The 19,689-nt window shown below is 40.3% G+C and overlaps 1 protein-coding gene across 1 annotated transcript; it reads right to left on the bottom strand.

Annotated features, from left to right (window-relative positions):
* Positions 1-13,684: 13,684 nt before the first annotated feature.
* On the bottom strand, positions 13,685-15,697 carry LOC121972899 (acyl transferase 4-like). Its single transcript, XM_042524515.1, has 2 exons — positions 15,266-15,697; positions 13,685-14,521 (listed from the first exon to the last, which is right to left on the bottom strand). The coding sequence occupies exons 1-2, from the start codon at positions 15,695-15,697 to the stop codon at positions 13,685-13,687; spliced, it is 1,269 nt and encodes a 422-aa protein (XP_042380449.1).
* Between the last annotated feature and the right edge of the window lie 3,992 nt (positions 15,698-19,689).

Here is a 19,689-nt window from a genome sequence, read left to right as displayed (position 1 = left end):
GTTCTTCCAGCTCCATGGATGCATCTCCATCCCTAGCAACTGGCATATCTAGACTTGTCCAAACCCAACTCAGTGTAGGTGATGCTCTGGTCATCAACAGTTGAGCTCATCTGAACCCAACTCTATCTTTCTCCTCGAGCAGATTTCCTCCCCGACTTCTCACCCTCAAACACTCCTCATGCATCCGTCTCATCAACCGGTGTATTCTTCCACAGCTTTTCATCCCTTAGATGCACCGAGCTCGTCGACTCATTTTCCATCTCATCCTTCTCGTTTATCGTATCTTCGTTTGACTTCTTGTGTTCCTAAGTCCCTAAATACTCAGACACAAGACATCAAAATAATATATGACCTAACCTAACTTGGTTTATCACATTAAAACTAACCTAGGGTACTTACACAAGGGAGGCTATCTAGATGAATCAAACGAGAGAATTGTTGTGAAAGCAAGCAAACAATTGAAACCAGTTGATCGTTAACAATTCTAGACAGTGAGAAAACTAGTTTTAGAGACAATTCTAGGACTTCAATTTTACCATGATGATCATTGATAATTTAGTTGTGAATCCCTCTCTTACCTCAATGTTAGATCATACTTGAAGGTGGTATATCCTAAGGTACTTGATGCTCCCTTTCAAGAATACATGTGCCTATCTACCCTAACGTGGCCACTACTTTTATGGTAGTAGAATTTTGATAGACCCTTTACGCTCTATGATAGTCAATGGTATCTTTGAGAGAGTTTGAACTGATTTCGTGAATAAACCCTCAAGAAGAGTTCTTATTTATCTGAGATCAAAGTTCACTTTTTGGTCCTTCCCCTTTTTCTTGAATAATCACAAAGTACATTTATATGCTAGCTCCTACGCTAAGGTTCATCTCTCGATCTATCCCAAAGAAATCCATACCTTAATCTTTGATCATGCAAACATATGCGAATATATGCTACCATACATTAATACATATTAGCATGTTAAGTATGCTAAAAATTGAATCAAGAATCAGGTATATTATGCGATAAAAGAGAAGAATAAAAAACTACAATTGTCAACTCAATATTGAATTACTCTTTAATCCTAGAATTAAGGAAACTTGTAATGTCCCAAAAGTAATTGTTTTAAATTAAAAGTAATTATTTAATTAGATGGGTATAAAATAAATACATAAGGTTATTAGATACTAAAAATATGGATAAAGGTGTAAATAATAAAAATCTAACCTAATTAGATTAGTTTAAGGAAAAATAAATATGTTTTCATGGATGATTTATCAGGAATTAAGTTAATATGAATTTATGGAATTACTGAAATTTTTATGAATTTTTAGGGAATTATTTTAGATGTTAAGGGGTATAATTAGGTATGAGAAAGTTGTTTAAAAATATCCAATTAAGTTAAGAGTTGATTGATTCAATTAGCTTAAGGTAGGAATTAATTAACCTAAGTACCAATTGACTTAACCTAGGTATAAGTTTTCTATTTTCTCCTTTCCACTCTTACCTACTGGAATCGCCGATTTCCCCTTCCCCCTTCCCTCTGTCTCCGTCGAACGGGATCGCCATCAGCCTCAGAGACGATTGAGCGCCGTCGTGTGGGAGATTCCTTTGAGGGCATCACGGTCGATCGGGCAGAGGTCCTCGTCGGTCGACAGCACTGGCGAGGCCTTCTCACGTCCGGCAACAGCACGAAGAAGAGCAAAAACAAAGGCGTAAGAAGAGAAAAGGCAAGTACTTCTATTATGTGGGTATGGCTTCTGTGAGGTAAGGTTTAGGAACTAGTGGAAGTCGATCGTTCGTTTCCGAAGCTTGAATGTCTGTGAAGGGATTTGGGTTCTTTTTGGTCATTGTTCCATGGTGTTAGTGTTCTCTGTCCCTGCGAATTACATGTTTGTTTTAATGCCTGAATGAGATGCTCAAAGGTCGAATGAATTGTGATGCGAATTTTTTCCAGAATGCCTCGTTCGTCTCGTGTTGTTCTAGTTTCAGATCTGGATCTGGGCGCTCTTGAGTTGGTTCTGGTTTCGATCGAGATTTATTCGATGGTTTGAGGGATTGTGGACACAGTGGTGTGGTTTCAGCGCTTAGATTTCTTGATCGATTGACCTGGTTTCATGGTAATTGATTGGTTTGTGGCGATTCAATTGTATTCCATGATGTTCTTGTTTCGATTTGAGGTTCTGTAATACCCTTTAACAGAGGGGTGTTAACTTTGAGTTTTCTGCTCGAATCGTAGTCCTTCTAGATTGTTTTGCCAGTGAACTCAACTCGATGTGTTCTGCTTTGCTTTACTAAATTGCTACGGATTTATGTGGATTCAACTCGATGTGTTCTACTTCTTTGATTAGCTGTGGTTTTGAGGTTAGATCTAAAGATTTAAGTATGAATACAATGTGGTTCTTGTTTTAAGTGTTGGCTTTGGACTTTGTTTAGTTTCTTTTGGACTGTGAAGCAAGACAAATTGTGCCGGATTGTTCTGTTGTTGTCGTTACTGTTTTCCTGATTGATTAGGGATTTTAGTTAGTGCTCGATGAAGTTCTTCGTTTGCTTGTTGATTAGTTTTGGATGTTGAGAACTGAATTAGAAGATGTTATCATGATCATTGGTTTTGTGGATAGTTTTCGAGGGTTATGAACTGATTTCAATGTAGTTCTTTCTCCTTGTGAAGACTTTGGTTGGTTCCTGTAGAGCTGGTTTCGAATTTTATTGCAAGTATTAAATTAGATGCATAATTTGGTTGCTTCCTTCCAAATATTGATATAAGCTAGGTGCTAAAATTTTCCATTGTTTTTATCACTCTTTTTTCGGGAATGAATGTTTATGTGGTTTGCACCTTATGATGGGAGTTCGAAGAGGATTTTTCTAGTTGATAACTGCTATAGGGGTTAAATGTTTTTCCTTTAGTACTCAGTTATGAAATTTTCAAGTTTTTGTTTAGTTGATATTATTTTATTTTGAAATTGAAAATAGATTACAGTATAATGGTATAAGAACTATGCGGAATTTAGTACATGATGAGATATGTTGCAGTACACATGTCCTCTAAATGGCTAGATAGTTGATATGAGCAACATGTGGTAAGTGTTCCACTTTATATAGCAATGTGTTCTATTGGCTTCTATTAGGATTTAATTTCCAGATCTGATCTCTGTTTTGAATGCATGCTGTACATAGTGGTCTGCTCTTTTTACTGATATGTATGATTATATTATGATCGTTTATCGGTTTTGATTCGCGTGATTTATATTGTGTATTCTTATGTTACGTATGATTCAAAAACGGAAAGGTCTCTGTGAATGAGAATGATTACAGAACGAATGAAATGGATATGCATGATAGATTGTTACAGTAAAGTGGATAGATTATATTTCCTTAAATAGTTAATTGGATGGGTATGAGCATATGTGGTGACTGTACAGGTTGGGTGCCCCGGGATGAGCTCCGGGGAGGGCCCTTCCAAATGACTGATACTGTAAATTATTGTTAGCTTCGGCTATATGACTGCATGTTCTCTAGGAGGTACTTTTAGGTTCATGGGACTGTTGACTGACTCTAATTGTGGTTACCGGATATGTGACATATTCACCCTTGTTAGCTATGTAGGAACTTTTATATATCGTACCTTTCTTCGGTTCGTTGTATTTGAGATAAGTTTATGCATGCTAGTTACTATTCTTGCTACTTCATGGATATCATATTACTCATATAGGATTATACTTGCTGGGTTCGAAGACTCATGATGCTTACGTTACAGATGAGGGCGTCTACTAGGAGCATGAGGACGGAGTAGGCGAGGAGGCGAAATGGATGCACGACACTGTCCAGGTGTATAGGAGTGCAAAGCATACTCATTCCATTGTGAGAGGTTCTTCATTTGTATAGGGAGAGATTTGAGAATTCATTGTTACTTTTTGTTAAACTCCTATTGGGATGATGTCATGTACATTGGATAAGGTAAATCATTATAATGGTATTGCACTACAGTTATCTACATAGCAGAGGTCGAGAGGGTTGCTAAAAAAAATACCCTTGAGGGTTGAACACGGGATGTTTCAAAACTACTCTATGGTGTTAGAAATATTGTCCATTAATGTTGTAGCTCCTCTGAAGTTTATGATGCAACTTCCTCCTCGATCCCATATCATGGGATTGCAAGATCCCTTGATCCTCCAATCACCATATGCCTCTAAAATGCCAGTCATTACTTCCTTTTATAGTTTTAGAACCTTAACATAGTTTCCTAAAATCTAAGACAACTCCTAACATAATTTCCTAAAATAAAGGAGTGGCTAATAGAATTTCCTAAAACGAATGGGATACTAACATAATTTCTCAAACATAAGGGGAGGCTAACGTAACTTTCTAAAAATAAGGAGACATCATCTTCATAGGATCCACGACCGTGGGTAGCACGAGCAGGTCGTGGATCATTCTAGAAATTGTATAGTCAAGACACAGAATGAAACACAGCCATAGTTCTTGCTAGATGATACGGGGTGATGCTCCAATGCCAATGTTAACTCAATGGATGATCCACTACCATGGTAGGTGCCACGGGTAGACCATGAATTATGTTGCAATGTTGCTCAATTGCCTTTGTGTCTCCAAATATGCTCCTATACTAAAATCTTTATTTTCTGTCAACGTAAAGCATAAATTGTAGTCATTCGAACTAAAAAGATGAAATATATGCAAATGCTAGAAGTTGACGCAAATTATACTTATGTAATGCAATAAATGGATACTAAATAAGACTGAAAATGTATGCATGATTCAGACATGTCATTTGTCTCAAGATTTGATACTCGACAGAGAAGGCAATAAATACCTCATTGTGTTCATGGCAAAGAAGATGGTTAGTGATGAAGGAGAACTAATGGATTTAAAGATGCATTCCCAAAATTTGAACAAGTTTTCGATCAATTCCCATGTGTGATGACCAAATGTGGCCATAAACTCCAAACCACATATGAATATGTTAGATAATATTTCATAATCTTGGAGATATTTACCAAAGTTACAAGGAATCTATTGAATTTAAAATATATAGGAATTCAAATTCAATTTTATCTATCGAGACGGCTTGTCCTGATAATCTCAAGCTGTCAGGATGAGTTGATTAGACCAAGTTGATGGACTATCCGAGCATGAGTGGGATGTCACTGGCCGAATGTTGAGTATTCCCAAGTGGTTCCTGTTGGTTCAGCGGAGGCCGGCAAGAGAGGGGTGAATTGTTGAAAACAAAACAAACTATGCCCTCCTCGTGCTTTCAACTCAATTAGTGCAATAGTAAATAAAACAGTAAAGTAATTAAAGCAATAAACAGAAAAGAAACAGAAATTTAATCTGGTTAAAACCAAGGAGGTTGTTAATCCAGGACAATGAGAATCGCACTAAAAAGAATCTCCTTTACTGAAGGCGGAGAAGCCTTTTACACTTTGGAAGCTTAGAACTATTGCTAGGAATGGCTACACGATTGCTTGCTTGAGTTGTGAATTCCTAGCTCCAGGGGCCTTTAAATAGCCTCTGGAAATCTGATATCGAGGATCCAAGGCGCCTCCAACAAGGGTCCAAGGCGTCTCCTGGTAAGTGATCGGATAGAACTCTATCCGTAGCTCAACGGTCGTTTTGACCAGGCTTAAGGCGCCTTAAACCTTGTTGAAGGCGCCTCCAAGGTGGAGGCGCCTTCAACAAGCTTTAAGGCGCCTCCAAGTTGGAGGCGCATCCATTACTTGTTGAGGGCGCCTTGAGCTCGGTTTCCAGCCTGATTCTTCCTTTGTTTTGACTTCCGACGTTCCGATCTTTTGGGTGATTGCGGCCAACCGGAATAGGGCTCACCCGAACCCAATTCCCGGCCTTTTCCTCGAGCAGTCTTCCTCCCCGGCTTAACGTCCCTTGAATGCCGCGCACGTTCTTCTCGTCCACCGGTGTACTCTTCCGCAGCTCTCTCGTCCTTCGGACACACCGAGCCCGTCGGCTCCCTTCCCGTGCCGTCCTTCTCGCTAGCTGCGTCTTCCTCTCGACTTCCTGTGCTCCTAAGCTCCTGCACACTCAGACATAAGGATCAAACATAATGCAGGACATAACCAACTTGGTTGATCACATCAAAACTACCACGGGGTCCAACAATCTCCCCCTTTTTGATGTGCATCAACCCAAGTTCAAGTTAGGATAAAAACAGACACAAAAAATAATTTTAAAGAAAAATTACTAAACTAGCATGTTAAGCATAAGTTTTGCAAGAAATAAAATTGCAACACATTTTAGAAAAAAAATATTAAAATTTTAAACATTCTAACTAAGTTTTTAGAAAAAATATTAAAATATTAAACATTCTAACTCCCCCTTAACTTGTCCATATCTCCTTCACTTGTAACCTTTCTCTCCCCCTTTGATCACAGCAAAAACGGGGTGATAACTCAAAAAATATTTTAGAAAAGAAATTTTGAACATTAGATAAAATTTCTAAAAAAAATTTCTAAGTAAGAATGAGGTTTTTGAAAAAATTTTCTAAGTCAAATAAATTTTTGAATTTTCCAAAAAAAGAATTTCAAGGAAAAATTAATTTTTAAAAATAACTCTTAGTAAAAATAACTGAGATTTAAAGAAATTTCTAAGAAAAAAATCTATGACTTTTTCACAATAATTTCTAAGTCAAAATCGATTTTTTTTTGGACTTTTAAAAAAATGTTTGAAAAACTTTCAAAGCATTATTTAATTCTTGTTTAATGCTTTTTAAAAATGTTAATTAAACATTTTCTTTCAATATTTTAGCTTCCAGGTCGTGGCGAGGCACTAGGCCTTCTTGGTTATTGAAGCAACAACCACTTCCTTAGACAAAGCTTCCATAAAGAATTTCAATGTTTAATTTTCTCACTGTAAGCTTTTAACTAAAAGAGAAATTTAAACTAGCAAAGATTTTGAAACCCAATAACGGTTCCTTCCTATAGGGTTGGTCAAAACTTAGGGGGTACATGATTTTTAGGCACTTTTTTAAGTTGACCCTGGTGTTTTCTGATGTACCAATTTAATTTTCCATAAATTCTTAATTTTGATTTAGGAAATTTATTTAAGCATGCATCATGATATTTCAATTTCTCAATTTCTAATTTTAAACTTTCATTTTTCTGATTTAAATTTATCTAAGATGTTATTTAATTCAACATTTTCTTTTTCTAATTGATCTAATTCTTTGGACAGAGACTTGATAAATTTAAAAGACTGAGTCAGGGTTAGATTGTGTACCTTACCTGATCTGGTGACGCTCCCCCTTCACTGCTGCTTTCTTCTTCTGATGTTCCTCCCCCTTCATCGATGCTCATCTCTGAGCTAGATGTTTCTTCTAGCTGATGGTTGGCCATCAGTGCTATCCCCGAGAATTCTTCGACTTCTGATTCGGAGGACGATGAATCATCCCACGTGGCCTTTAGATTGTGTTTGGTTCGACCTAGATTCTTGCTCCTTTCTTTATCCTTCAGTTTGCTCCTCAATTTTGGGCAGTCCTCCTTGATGTGCCCTTCTTCGTTGCAGTTGTAGCAACGAATCGTCCTTTTCTTTCGTTGATGCCTTTGCGATCTAAACTTGTTAGTATTAAAAAATTTATTGAAGCGTTTTACCATTAGTGTCGCTTCGGATTCGTCGACCGAGGCTTCTGACTCAGAACCGTTTATTTTTGCCTTTAAGGCAATGTTCTGACTAGTCTTCTCCACTCCATTGGGCTCTGAAACTCGAGTTCGTGAAGTTCAAAAGTGGAAAACAATTGTTATAAAGTACTTACCTCGAGGTCCTTAGAGATGTAGTACGCATCTACTAAGGATGCCCACTCTGGAGTTCTGGGGAAGGCGTTGAGCGCGTACCGGATAGAGTCCTGATTCATTACCTCTTCTCCAAGATTGGTTAGTTGCGTGATCAGTTCTTTGATCCTTGCTTGGAGCTGCGCTACCTTCTCTCCTTGGTTCATCCAGAGGTTCGTCAACTGGTTCTGGAGGATATCGCGCCTCGCTAGCTTTGCTTCGGAGGTACCTTCGTGAAGCTCAAGGAATTTTTCCCAGAGATCTTTCGCGGAGTTATAGCTTCTGATCCGATTTACCTCCTGAGGTGAGAGAACGCTGAGTAGGTGGAACTCAGCCTTTCCGTTGGTGACGAAATCTGCTTGCTCCTTTTTCGTCCAAGTGTTTTCCTCCTTATCTTTCAGAACCGCATAGCCATATTTCATTATTAAAAGAATGTCAAATTCAGTTTTAAAAAATACCTCCATTTTGCGCTTCCATGTGGCGAAGTCTCCGTCGAACTTCGGGGGATGGATGTTCGCTCCGGCCATCATCTTGATCGTAGTGCTTCAGTTGGCGGTTAGTCCTTCTGAGGCGATCAGGCTCTGATACCACTTGTTGGTTCAGCGGAGGGCGATAAGGGGGGGTGAATTGCTGAAAACAAAAACAAACTATACCCTCCTCGTGCTTTCAACTCAATTAGTGCAATAGTAAATAAAGCAATAAAGTAATTAAAGCAGTAAACAGAAAAGAAACAAAAATTTAACCTGGTTACAACCAAGGAGGTTGTTAATCCAGGGCAATGAGAAGCGCACTAAAACGAATCTCCTTTACTGAAGGCGGAGAAGCCGTTTACACTTTGGAAGCTTAGAACTATTGCTAGGAATGGATGCACGATTAATTGCTTGAGTTGTTGTGAATTCCTAGCTCCAAGAGCCTTTAAATAGCCTCTGGAAATCTGATCTCGAGGGTCCAAGGCACCTCCAACATGGGTCCAAGGCGCCTTCAGGTAAGTGATCGGATAGAACTCTATCCGCAGCTCAACGGTCATTTTGACCAGGCTTAAGGCGCCTTAAACCTTGTTGAAGGCGCCTCCAAGGTGGAGGCGCCTTCAACAAGCTTTAAGGCGCCTCCATTACTTGTTGAGGGCGCCTTGAGCTCGGTTTCCAGCCTGATTCTTCCTTTGTTTTGACTTCCGACGCTCCGATCTTTTGGGTGATTGCGGCCAACCGGAATAGGGCTCATCCGAACTCAATTCCCGACCTTCTCCTCGAGCAGTCTTCCTCCCCGGCTTAACGTACCTCGAATGCCGCGCACGTTCTTCTCGTCCACCGGTGTACTCTTCCGCAGCTCTCTCATCCTTCGGACGCACCGAGCCCGTCAGTTCCCTTCCCGTGCCGTCCTTCTCGCTAGCTGCGTCTTCCGCTCAACTTCCTGTGCTCCTAAGCTCCTGCACACTTTGACACAGGGATCAAACACAAAGCAGGACCTAACCAACTTGGTTGATCACATCAAAACTACCACGGGGTCCAACAATCTCTCCCTTTTTGATGTGCATCAACCTAAGTTTAAGTTAGGGTAAAAACAGACACAAAAAGTAATTTTAAAGAAAAATTACTAAACTAGCATGTTAAGCATAAGTTAAGCATCCTCCCCCTTCATAGATGCTCATCTCTGAGCTAGATGTTTCTTCTAGCTGATGGTTGGCCATCAGTGCTATCCCCGAGAATTCTTCCACTTCTGATTCGGAGGATGACGAATCATCCCACGTGGCCTTTAGATTGTGTTTGGTTCGAGCTAGATTCTTGCTCCTTTCCTTATCCTTCTGTTTGCTCCTCAATTTTGGGCAGTCCTCCTTGATGTGCCCTTCTTCGTTGCAGTTGTAGCAAGGAATCGTCCTTTTCTTTCGTTGATGCCTCTGCGATCTAAACTTATTAGTATTACAAGTTTATTGAAGCGTTTTACCATTAGTGTCGCTTCGGATTCGTCGACCGAGGCTTCTGATTCAGAACCGTTTAATTTTGCCTTTAAGGCAATGTTCTGACTGGTCTTCTCCACTCCATTGGGCTCTGAAACTCAAGATTCGTGAAGTTCAAAAGTGGAAAACAATTGTTCTAAAGTACTTACCTCGAGGTCCTTAGAGATGTAGTATGCATCTACTAAGGAGGCCCACTCTGGAGTTCTAGGGAAGACGTTGAGCGCGTACCGGATAGAGTCCCGGCTCGTTACCTCTTCTCCAAGATTGGTTAGTTGCGTGATCAGTTCTTTGATCCTTGCTTGGAGCTGCGCTACCTTCTCGCCTTGGTTCATCTGGAGGTTTGTCAACTGGTTCCAGAGGATATCGCGCCTCGCTAGCTTTGCTTCGGAGGTACCTTCGTGAAGCTCAAGGAATTTTTCCCAGAGATCTTTCGCGGAGTCGTAGCTTCCGATCCGATTTACCTCCTGAGGTCATAGAACGCTGAGTAGGTGGAACTCAGCCTTTCCGTTGGTGACGAAATCTGCTTGCTCCTTTTTCGTCCAGGTGTTTTCCTCCTTATCTTTCAGAACTGCATAGCCATATTTCATTATTAAAAGAATGTCAAATTCAGTTTTAAAAAATACCTCCATTTTGCGCTTCCATGTGGCGAAGTCTCCGTCGAACTTCGGGGGATGAATGTTCGCTCCGGCCATCATCTTGATCGTTGTGCTTCAGTTGGCGGTTAGTCCTTCTGAGGCGATCAGGCTCTGATACCACTTGTTGGTTCAGCGAAGGCCGGCAAAAGGTGGGTGAATTGCTGAAAACAAAAACAAACTATACCCTCCTCGTGCTTGTAACTCAATTAGTGCAATAGTAAATAAAGCAATAAAGTAATTAAAGCAGTAAACAGAAAAGAAACAAAAATTTAACCTGGTTATAACCAAGGAGGTTGTTAAGCCAGGGCAATGAGAAGCGCACTAAAAAGAATCTCCTTTACTGAAGGCGAAGAAGCTTTTTACACTTTGGAAGCTTAGAACTATTGCTAGGAATAGCTACACGATTGATTGCTTGAGTTGTTGTGAATTTCTAGCTTCAGGGGCATTTAAATAGCCTCTGGAAATATGATCTTGAGGGTCCAAGGCACCTCCAACAAGGGTCCAAGGCGCCTCCAGGTAAGTGATTGGATAGAACTCTATTCGCAGCTCAACGGTCGTTTTGACCAGGCTTAAGGCGCCTTAAACCTTGTTGAAGGTGCCTCCAAGGTGGAGGCGCCTTCAACAAGCTTTAAGGCGCCTCCAAGTTGGAGGCGCCTCCATTACTTGTTGAGGGCGCCTTGAGCTTGGTTTCCAGCCTGATTCTTCCTTTGTTTTGACTTCCGACGCTCCAACCTTTTGGGTGATTGCGGCCAACCGAAATAGGGCTCACCCGAACCCAATTCCCAGCCTTCTCCTCGAGCAGTCTTCCTCCCCAGCTTAACGCCCCTCGAACGCCGCGCACGTTCTTCTCACCCACCGGTGTACTCTTACGCAGCTCTCTCGTCCTTTGGACGCACCGAGCCCGTCGGCTCCCTTCTCGTGTCGTCTTTCTCGCTAGCTGCGTCTTTCGCTCGACTTCCTACGCTCCTAAGCTCCTGCACACTCAAACACAGGGATCAAACACAAAGCAGGACCTAACCAACTTGGTTGATCACATCAAAACTACCACGGGGTCCAATAGTTCCGAATATCATGAGGTCTGAGTGGCCCGAGTGTAGTTCAAGTGAGAAGTCAAGTGTTGCTTGAGCAAGTTACCGAGTTGAGATGCTGAGTGCATGGGCTGCGGAATGCTGAGTCAAGACATTAAGTGCCTGAGTTGTCGTATGTTGTGATGGGATGTCGAGTACCTGATTTGCCAAGTGTTCGTGCTGCCGAGTCTCGAGCGAGTCACCGAATGTCAAACTCATTTTGTAATTGTTTCTAAGTCAGCTGAGTCCGAGTGAATAGCTGCTGCTAAGGGCCTAATCGAGAGACCAAATTGCCCGACTACCGAGTCTAAATGGGTTACCCAATCGGGAAAGAGAGAAACAAAGGCATGTGTTTGACTTAGTTTTCTTAAAACTAATTTGTCCCCTCCGGCAATGCTTAGATGTCATGTTAGATGTCTATTTCCCAGAATATAACAACACAATCATGTATGCAACTTGGGGGTCCATGGAAGCTCAGAGAAGAGTGTTAAAGAATACCTAAAGGACCATAAGGACAAGGAGTATCAGATGTTAGCACACCTAAAGCAGAAGATAGAAATAAAAAAAAGGATAACATAAGGGAGACACCAAACTTAGTGCATCTAAAGAACCTAAACTTGTATTTGGGAGAATGGTAGAACTCAATTTAGGTGAAATAAGTTTTAGTAGACCAAGTCAAAGTTTCAGATGATTGGAAGGGTTATTTGGTCGATTGGAACTTTAGTCAACCAAAACTATTTGTCAAGTGATCGGAACTAGAATTCACTAAATCACCACTGTGATCTAGATCTGATCCAAACTTAGGTTAGTAAAATCAATCGATTGGAAAGGGCTTATAGTTGATCAAAATAGTGCAAACTCAGTCAGTAGTGTGATCTGATTAGATGCGGATGAGGCGGTCAGAGATTCAAATTGACCAATGATCGATTGACTAGAAAACGCTAGCTATGTTAACATTATTTGGTAACTAGGACTCTTTTGTGTGTGAAGCCAACATAACAAGTTAGCATAAGCGGTCGATCGAAAAGGGCTTTCGTTGACCGAAAAGGACTTTCAATTGATTGAAAAGAACTTTTGGTCAACCAAAGTGTTGACATATTAGTAATCTTGAGACAACAAAGCACTACACGGAGGCAGTCTAGAAAAAGAGATCAAAGGTTCACGGCAGAAGTATGACATACTACAACACAAAATTATACTCTCCACATACGACTTTTCGTTGTTTAATGCTTTAGCTTTGTATTTGCTCCTTGATACTATTGTAATTGCTATGGTAAGAAGTTTCTCCACTTCTAATGCTTAGCTAAGAGAAGATCAAGAAAATGGACTGCAAACCTAGGAGTTGATCGAACTACGTTAAATTGAAATATCTCTTGGTATGTGTGTGATTGTGATTAGTTATTTTTACTTATTAATGTGTGTTTGTCCTTTCTAAAAACATAACAATGGAAAGAAGATTTTTATTTGTAGGTTCCCTATTCACCCCTCCACCTTTAGCATCCTTTCCAAGGGTTATCAACACCCTAACACAGCGACCTTAAGCGATTGAATCACATAAACTTGGACATGCAATATCAAGCTCCTTTGAACGTACGTGTATGTTCTACCAAGTCCCTATGCAACTTAACACACATTAAAAATACATACAAACCAAATTTAAATCCTTTGCCAAACACATCAAATAATACGATTGACCATAACCATTTAAGGCATGTATGCACTAACATTAGTCCCCTCGGATGGGTCTAGTGGCTAGCGCATGAGGTGTTATCACAATGAGGTCTGAGGTTCGAATCTCGATAAAGCTGAGGTAAATACCTCCCTTATGTGCTAGTCACTATTCCAAAGGCTAGTAACCTCCAGTGATTTACCTCCTCCGTGTTGACCCTGAGACTGATTGACGGGGGCACGGGAGGCGAGCGTATTCGTCTTTTGCCACAATATATATACTAACATTAATGTTCCAATTTAGAACATCATTGAGTCAATATTAGAAGCCAGTGTTACTCATAAATGTACTATGTAACAATGTGAAAAATAGCCATCACATTTTGCCATTGCTAAACAAGATTATTTTGACAATATTCTCAATGTAACTTCATAGATTGCAAATATGTATACATGATACTTTATTACAGATTGAAAGTAAAACTAGTTGCAACAATATTTGGTAGGATGATCCACTACTCGAGTGGAAAATCAATTTGTCCATTATGAGATAAATTTCAATATAACATTACCTACACATTTACGCATTTGTTGATTTCATCAATAAACCTTTGCTCATGCTCCTTCATGACTACTTGTCCTTCCAAACGCACACCGTCCTCAGGCAAAGGCTGCTTTAGAAGGATGCCACAAGTGAAGGAAAAGTCATGTGTTTTAGGGGAAATAGAGTTGGGTATTCCCCATCCATAGTCTGTTTCATAAAACTCTATCCATCTCCAATCTGACAAAGTCAAATGATTGTAGCTAATTGAAATCTTATATGGATCTTCCTTGAAGTTGCCTGAAGCCCATTCCTTAAACTTTGTGGGTAAACTTTCTTTAGCATCTTTAATGAGCCCGACTAATTCTGCAAGTGATGCCTGCATGATTTGCTCACCGGTTGCTGTGATAGTTAAGGGATAGACACAATTTCCATAATAGCCGGCCTTTGGCAGTTGGAACAATACATGACGAATATTAGCAGCAAAGGTGAGGCGCACATCTCCAATGGCACTGATTGCCTGTGTTCGACATTTCCATATAATTGCAGCGATGACCTCGAAGGTGGTGAATTGATTGGATGTCTCTTTTGCAATTTTTTCCTTCAATCTTTCGATGGTTTGAATCGAGAAATCATACATGGAATTCACAATGTCAAACTTGGCTGGGAGAAGTGAAAGTGATGACTTTGAGAGCATTGGAGAGGCGGGAATCGTGTCTCTATACCAGACTGGATCGATAGAGGGATGAGTTTGACCGCAAGCAATCTCGCCTATGGCTTTTAAGAATTGTCCAACGCCGATGCCATCAAACACCAAGTGATTGAATTTGAGTCCAACAACAAATCCACCACATTGAAAATGGGTTACCTATGCTTGCACAATTTAATTAATTTGCATTATTATCTGAATAATAATTTATGATTATAAAATGAACTTTGAGAATTTTAAATTGCAGGAAAGTATTATTCAAAAAAATTTTTTTTTTTTGCAACTTTTTACTTTACAACCAACGGACTGATTGATTCGGTATTTTATCTATTTTTTAAATATCTTTAATTTGATTTAGTATATTATATATTCTTTAAATCTATCATAATGTTTATATTCAAGTTAAATTTTGCACTCACAGACTTCTTTTGCATCTACTATTAAAATACTGAAACCCTAAATCTATCAACGTTATACACTGACCCCCTCCTTGAGATATTATATGTTTGACTACTAAAATACCATCAAGATGATCATTAAAGAGTGTTTTAGCCAACACAAATGATAAGTAAGAGCATTAATGGTCTTCTATACGTGCATCATGAAATAATGGTGGTTTGTTATTGATATTTTAACCAATAGAAGATGATCAAAGTGTTTTAGCTAAAATATCTTCTTTGATGTTTTTTTAGTGATTAAAATGATAATATAGGACTCTCTATTAATGTCCTTATTTTTTATTTGACAATTAGAAGATCACATCAGATAGCATCTATCTAAGTGTTTTGATCATGATCTCAAGTAAAGTGCCTCTAATTTATTATCTTCCTTTTTATTTCCACAAATTTATTTAACATGGGAAATATATTAGTTGTATAAATATACACACACATATTAACAAACCTGCATCATCAGTATCATTTCTTGTTGGTTCAGATGAGGGGGGCAACTCGGAAGCAGCTCCTCTTTCACCACGCTACGGGGGATCGCCTCCCAGTCATTCAGGCTGCGATCAGTCACCGCCGCCTCCACAAACCAAACGCCCTCGCCATTGCAGGCCACCTCGACGCGGTCGTCGAAGGAGACAAGGCGGCCTGCTACGGGGTAGTACGGGACAAGAGCCTTGGCCAAGGCTTCCCGGATGACCTTCGCCGCCGATAATGACACGCCATGACGATGGTGCTCAAGGTTATTGTTTGGATACACGGAGATCATCTCCAGCATGAAAGCCAACCCCAGGGCATGGTCGATGGAAGAGAGAGCGAGTGTGGCGCAAGGCGTTGGCTCACATGGTGCTACGAGCTCCTCCGCCACCTTCATCACCCAGGACGCCATGCTCATCTCCTACCCGCCCCCTTCACTTATATATATAATTCATTTTTCTCTTGAGAAGAATCGTGATAAATATTATACATATATATACATACACACCTGTGTACCCTCCCCTTCACTCTCTCTCTATATATATGATTCTTGTTTTTTTCTCATGAGAATCGTGATAAATTATATTTAATATTTTGAGAAGCATGCTATTAAAATAAAAATCCCAAGAAGTATTTGATTCCAGGTATATCGACGAGTGAATCATTGACGATTAACTTTGTTATCAACTTGATTTCAATCACTAGAAGACAATAAGGATAAGGATGTAGTTATAAGAGTGTAGGTGAGGGCAAACATAAAGAAGAGTGTTAAAATGACGCCTAGAAGTTTCTCAATAGTCAATATTGTCATTTCGACGTTCAAAGTTAGTGATTAAAGAGGCAAATGTATATTAGAGTTTTAATGTATAGAGGTGTATATATGTACCTTCAATGCTACAAATGGTAGTCTTATATAGAAAAATGTGAAATCGTCATATCAACGGCTTCCCTAGAGCCGGTCCCATGGATATAAAGAAATATTAGACTTTTTCCTTATATTTTCCTATTCTTTTATCATTATTAATTTTTTAAATAATAAGAGACTTATTTACGTCACTGTCTTTTCCCTAAAATAATATGATATTTGCACGATGATTATTATTTTCTAAAAATAATCTGATATTTATGCGATAGTTATCCTTTTATTGAAATGGCCTTGCATCTTGAAGTGCGCCGCCAAGGAACCGGGCGGCTAAGGGACCGAGAGGCCAGGGAGTTGGGAGGCAAAGGGGCCGAGAAGCCCGGGATCTAGGAGGCCAAGGAACCAGAAGGTCAAGGAGTCGAGAGACTCAAGAACCAGGAGGCCAAGAAGCTAAAAGATCAAGGGGTCAGGAGGTTAAAGAGTCGAGAGACCCGAGAGCCGAGAGGCTAAGGATCCGGGTGGTCTGAGAGCCGGCTAGCTAAGGGGCTGAGAGGCCTAAGAGTCAAGAGGCTAAGGGACCAGAAGGCTCGAGAGCTGGGAGGTCAAGGGGTCGGGAGGCCAAGGGACCGAGAGACCTGAGAACTGAGAGGCCAAGGGGCCAAGAGGCCCAAGAGCCGGGAGGTCAGGAACTACGAGGCCTTAGAGTAGGGATGTCAAGGAACTAGGAGACCTTGGAGTAAGGAGGCCCGGAACTACAAGGTCTTGAACTAGGACTCCTCTCAACGCTTTATTTAGTAAGAACTCTCATTATTACAAATTTTGATATCTAATTGAAGACCTATTATTTTTTTCAATCGACACGATGATGAGTGCATAGCTGAACAAGGTGATGAAACTTACCACTGCAGACTTGGAAGCATGCAAATTAGCCATTGTTGATATTACTGAGGCGACCCTCGAGGAAGGAACAACACTAGCTCTAGCTACGACCCTAACAGATGTGGCTCCCCAATCGATGGCCAGAGCACCAAGCCCGACGTGAGAAATCGAGGAGGTCTCTAGCCCGTCAATCTATCTCTTTAAGACTACCTTCATCCACGAGATCAAAAGCCCCTCTCATTATTTTGAGGAAAAGACATCGTCTGTCTAGACCCTTGAATGGCGACTTGGGCTCATCTGCCTCCACACAAGTCTTAGGCAGATCCCCAGGTCCACTGATTCATTCTCCAATTCAACCAACAGACACGCTAGCTGGGTTGGAGCACTACCCAGTTACTGATATGCGTATATTATATATGTTGTTAAGTATTGTTTGACGCACATATACTTGTATTTCATGCATATAATCTATGTTTATTGCACCTATTTCATTACTATATCATACTTCTATTCTATTTGTTTGGAGATCTTCTCTTTACTTGTTTTAAATGATAGGACGTAAATTGGAGTAAAAATGGAGCAAAGATGCATATTAGAGCGAACATACAGAAAATCAGCAATCTGGTCATGCCCTAGAGGCACGGTTGTGTGCTGGTTCAAGGGAAGGTCGTGCCCCATAGGAACAGTCATGCCTCCCACTATAAATCATGCCAAGATATTGTCACGCACCGGGGAAGTCCCTGTCTGAAGAAATTTCGATAGCATCTTCCCTGTACGGCTGACAATCTGAAACTTTCTACAATACCCTCTGGGCCACATATACCTCGGCCAACACGACCGAAACAATAACAGTAATAAAATATAACACACATCCAAGCATCCACGTAGTTTAATAGTGAACAACTAAAATAGTAATAAGAAGACTAAAAAACAACCCTACTCAACTACACCCATAAAACTCAAAACCGATATCCTACTCCACTACACTCATAAAACACAAATCACAACGAACTTACCTCTTCTGCCATCCAGGCAGGCATGTAGCAAAACATATCCAATCCAAACCCCTCGATAATAAAAAAAAATCCATACAAGATCCAAATGTATCAAAATAGAACAAGTCTAAACATAGTCTAGTACATAAAACCAAAAGACAAATAAATATCCTCGTGGACTGCAGGGGACTAGCAACTGGAACTCTCTAGACAGCATCAACCTGAAAATAACAACGGAGGAGGGTGTGAGTTCAACACTCAGCGAGTATCAACTGATATGCATAATAAAGAAAATAACAATCAGCACAAATCATGCGTACAGTCTCCTGATACAAGAAGGATAAATGCAATTGAAACAAAACAGGAGAAAATAGTACTAACCAGGACCAGGGTATAAGTACAACAAGGTCGTCAGACCGAGAGTGTCATAAATCCTGTATGCATGTTAATCATATACAACCATATAAATACAACAAGTAAATGCAGTAAGTAAATGCAGCAAATACAAGCAATAAATGCATCATGCATATGATGCAAATGTCATGGTCACCCCTGACGTCAGTCAGCCATCTCACACATAATGGTGAGACTGAGTGGGTAGGGCTGTGACAACCGTACACTCTGACATCACTACCCCTGATGAGTGACCGAGTGGACATGATGCTGTCGGAGTACACCTATCCTCCTACCCCAAATCATAAATGGGGGAGCGCAATGCTCTCATCTTCCGGTACACCATGACGGGGAGGGATCCCTGACGTGCTACCACGCTGCGTCACACTACCCATGAGCGGACCAACGGAGCACCGACAGAGCCAAACTGATGTGCTACCACGCTGCGTCACGTTACCCATGAGCGGACCAACGAAGCACCGACAGAGATGAAACCGGCGATGTGCTCAACAATAATGGAGCATACTATCGCGCAGCATGCAATCATGCGAATGGTGCATGACACTAAGCATGACAATATCCTGAACAGCATAGCAATATCCATGTATAAATATAAAATGTGTACCATAGAACAATGAGCCAAATCAAAGGTACACAGATCAGATAAGGTATCAAAAACCCTAGGTCCTGAACATAATGAATAACATGATTGTGTCACTACCCCTATAAGTAATCAGATAAGGACCAACATGATGTGCATAACAAATAAACAAACAAGCATGTAACAGATCAGGTAGTGACCAACCAAAGCAGATAAGAAAACACAATCATTGCTATTTGTTAAAGACATTACTATGCATATCAAATGACATAAAATCAAAGTACCCGCCTCCAATCGAAAAGCCCAATCTGGTCCAAATATGACGTCGAGATACTCGTCTCGGGTCAAAGTCCTGTGTCACGAATAGAAATACATTTTATTTAGTTACAATTCTTCTAAATAGCTAAATAAAATCTCAAATCCTAAATTAGGGCAAAACCCTAATCATATTACAAGCATTCTTCCCACAAGAATTAATCTACACATCATCATCTATCTAAAATAATCGAATCAAAATCATGACCTATAGCATATATCAAATGCTCTACACCTTACCTTACTTCTTACCTAGATTCACAGCCGTTGCAGTAATCCAGTAGCTACGGAATGGAGTGGCTGCCAAAATCGAGATAGTTGCTGGAAACCAAGAAAGCACCACAGTGACCAATTAACCC

Source organism: Zingiber officinale, chromosome 4A (assembly GCF_018446385.1).
Source record: "Zingiber officinale cultivar Zhangliang chromosome 4A, Zo_v1.1, whole genome shotgun sequence".
NCBI lineage: Eukaryota > Viridiplantae > Streptophyta > Magnoliopsida > Zingiberales > Zingiberaceae > Zingiber > Zingiber officinale.
Note: the sequence above shows the minus strand (reverse complement) of the source record. Positions and strands in the feature narration are given on the sequence as shown.

What these genes read in the sequence shown, in the direction of transcription:
- LOC121972899 (XM_042524515.1), bottom strand. Translation starts at nt 15,697, where the DNA reads ATGGCGTCCTGGGTGATGAAGGTGGCGGAGGAGCTCGTAGCACCATGT. An exon ending in AAATGATACTGATGATGCAG is followed by an intron (nt 14,522 to 15,265) that starts GTTTGTTAATAT and finishes GTGCAAGCATAG; the next exon opens with GTAACCCATTTTCAATGTGG.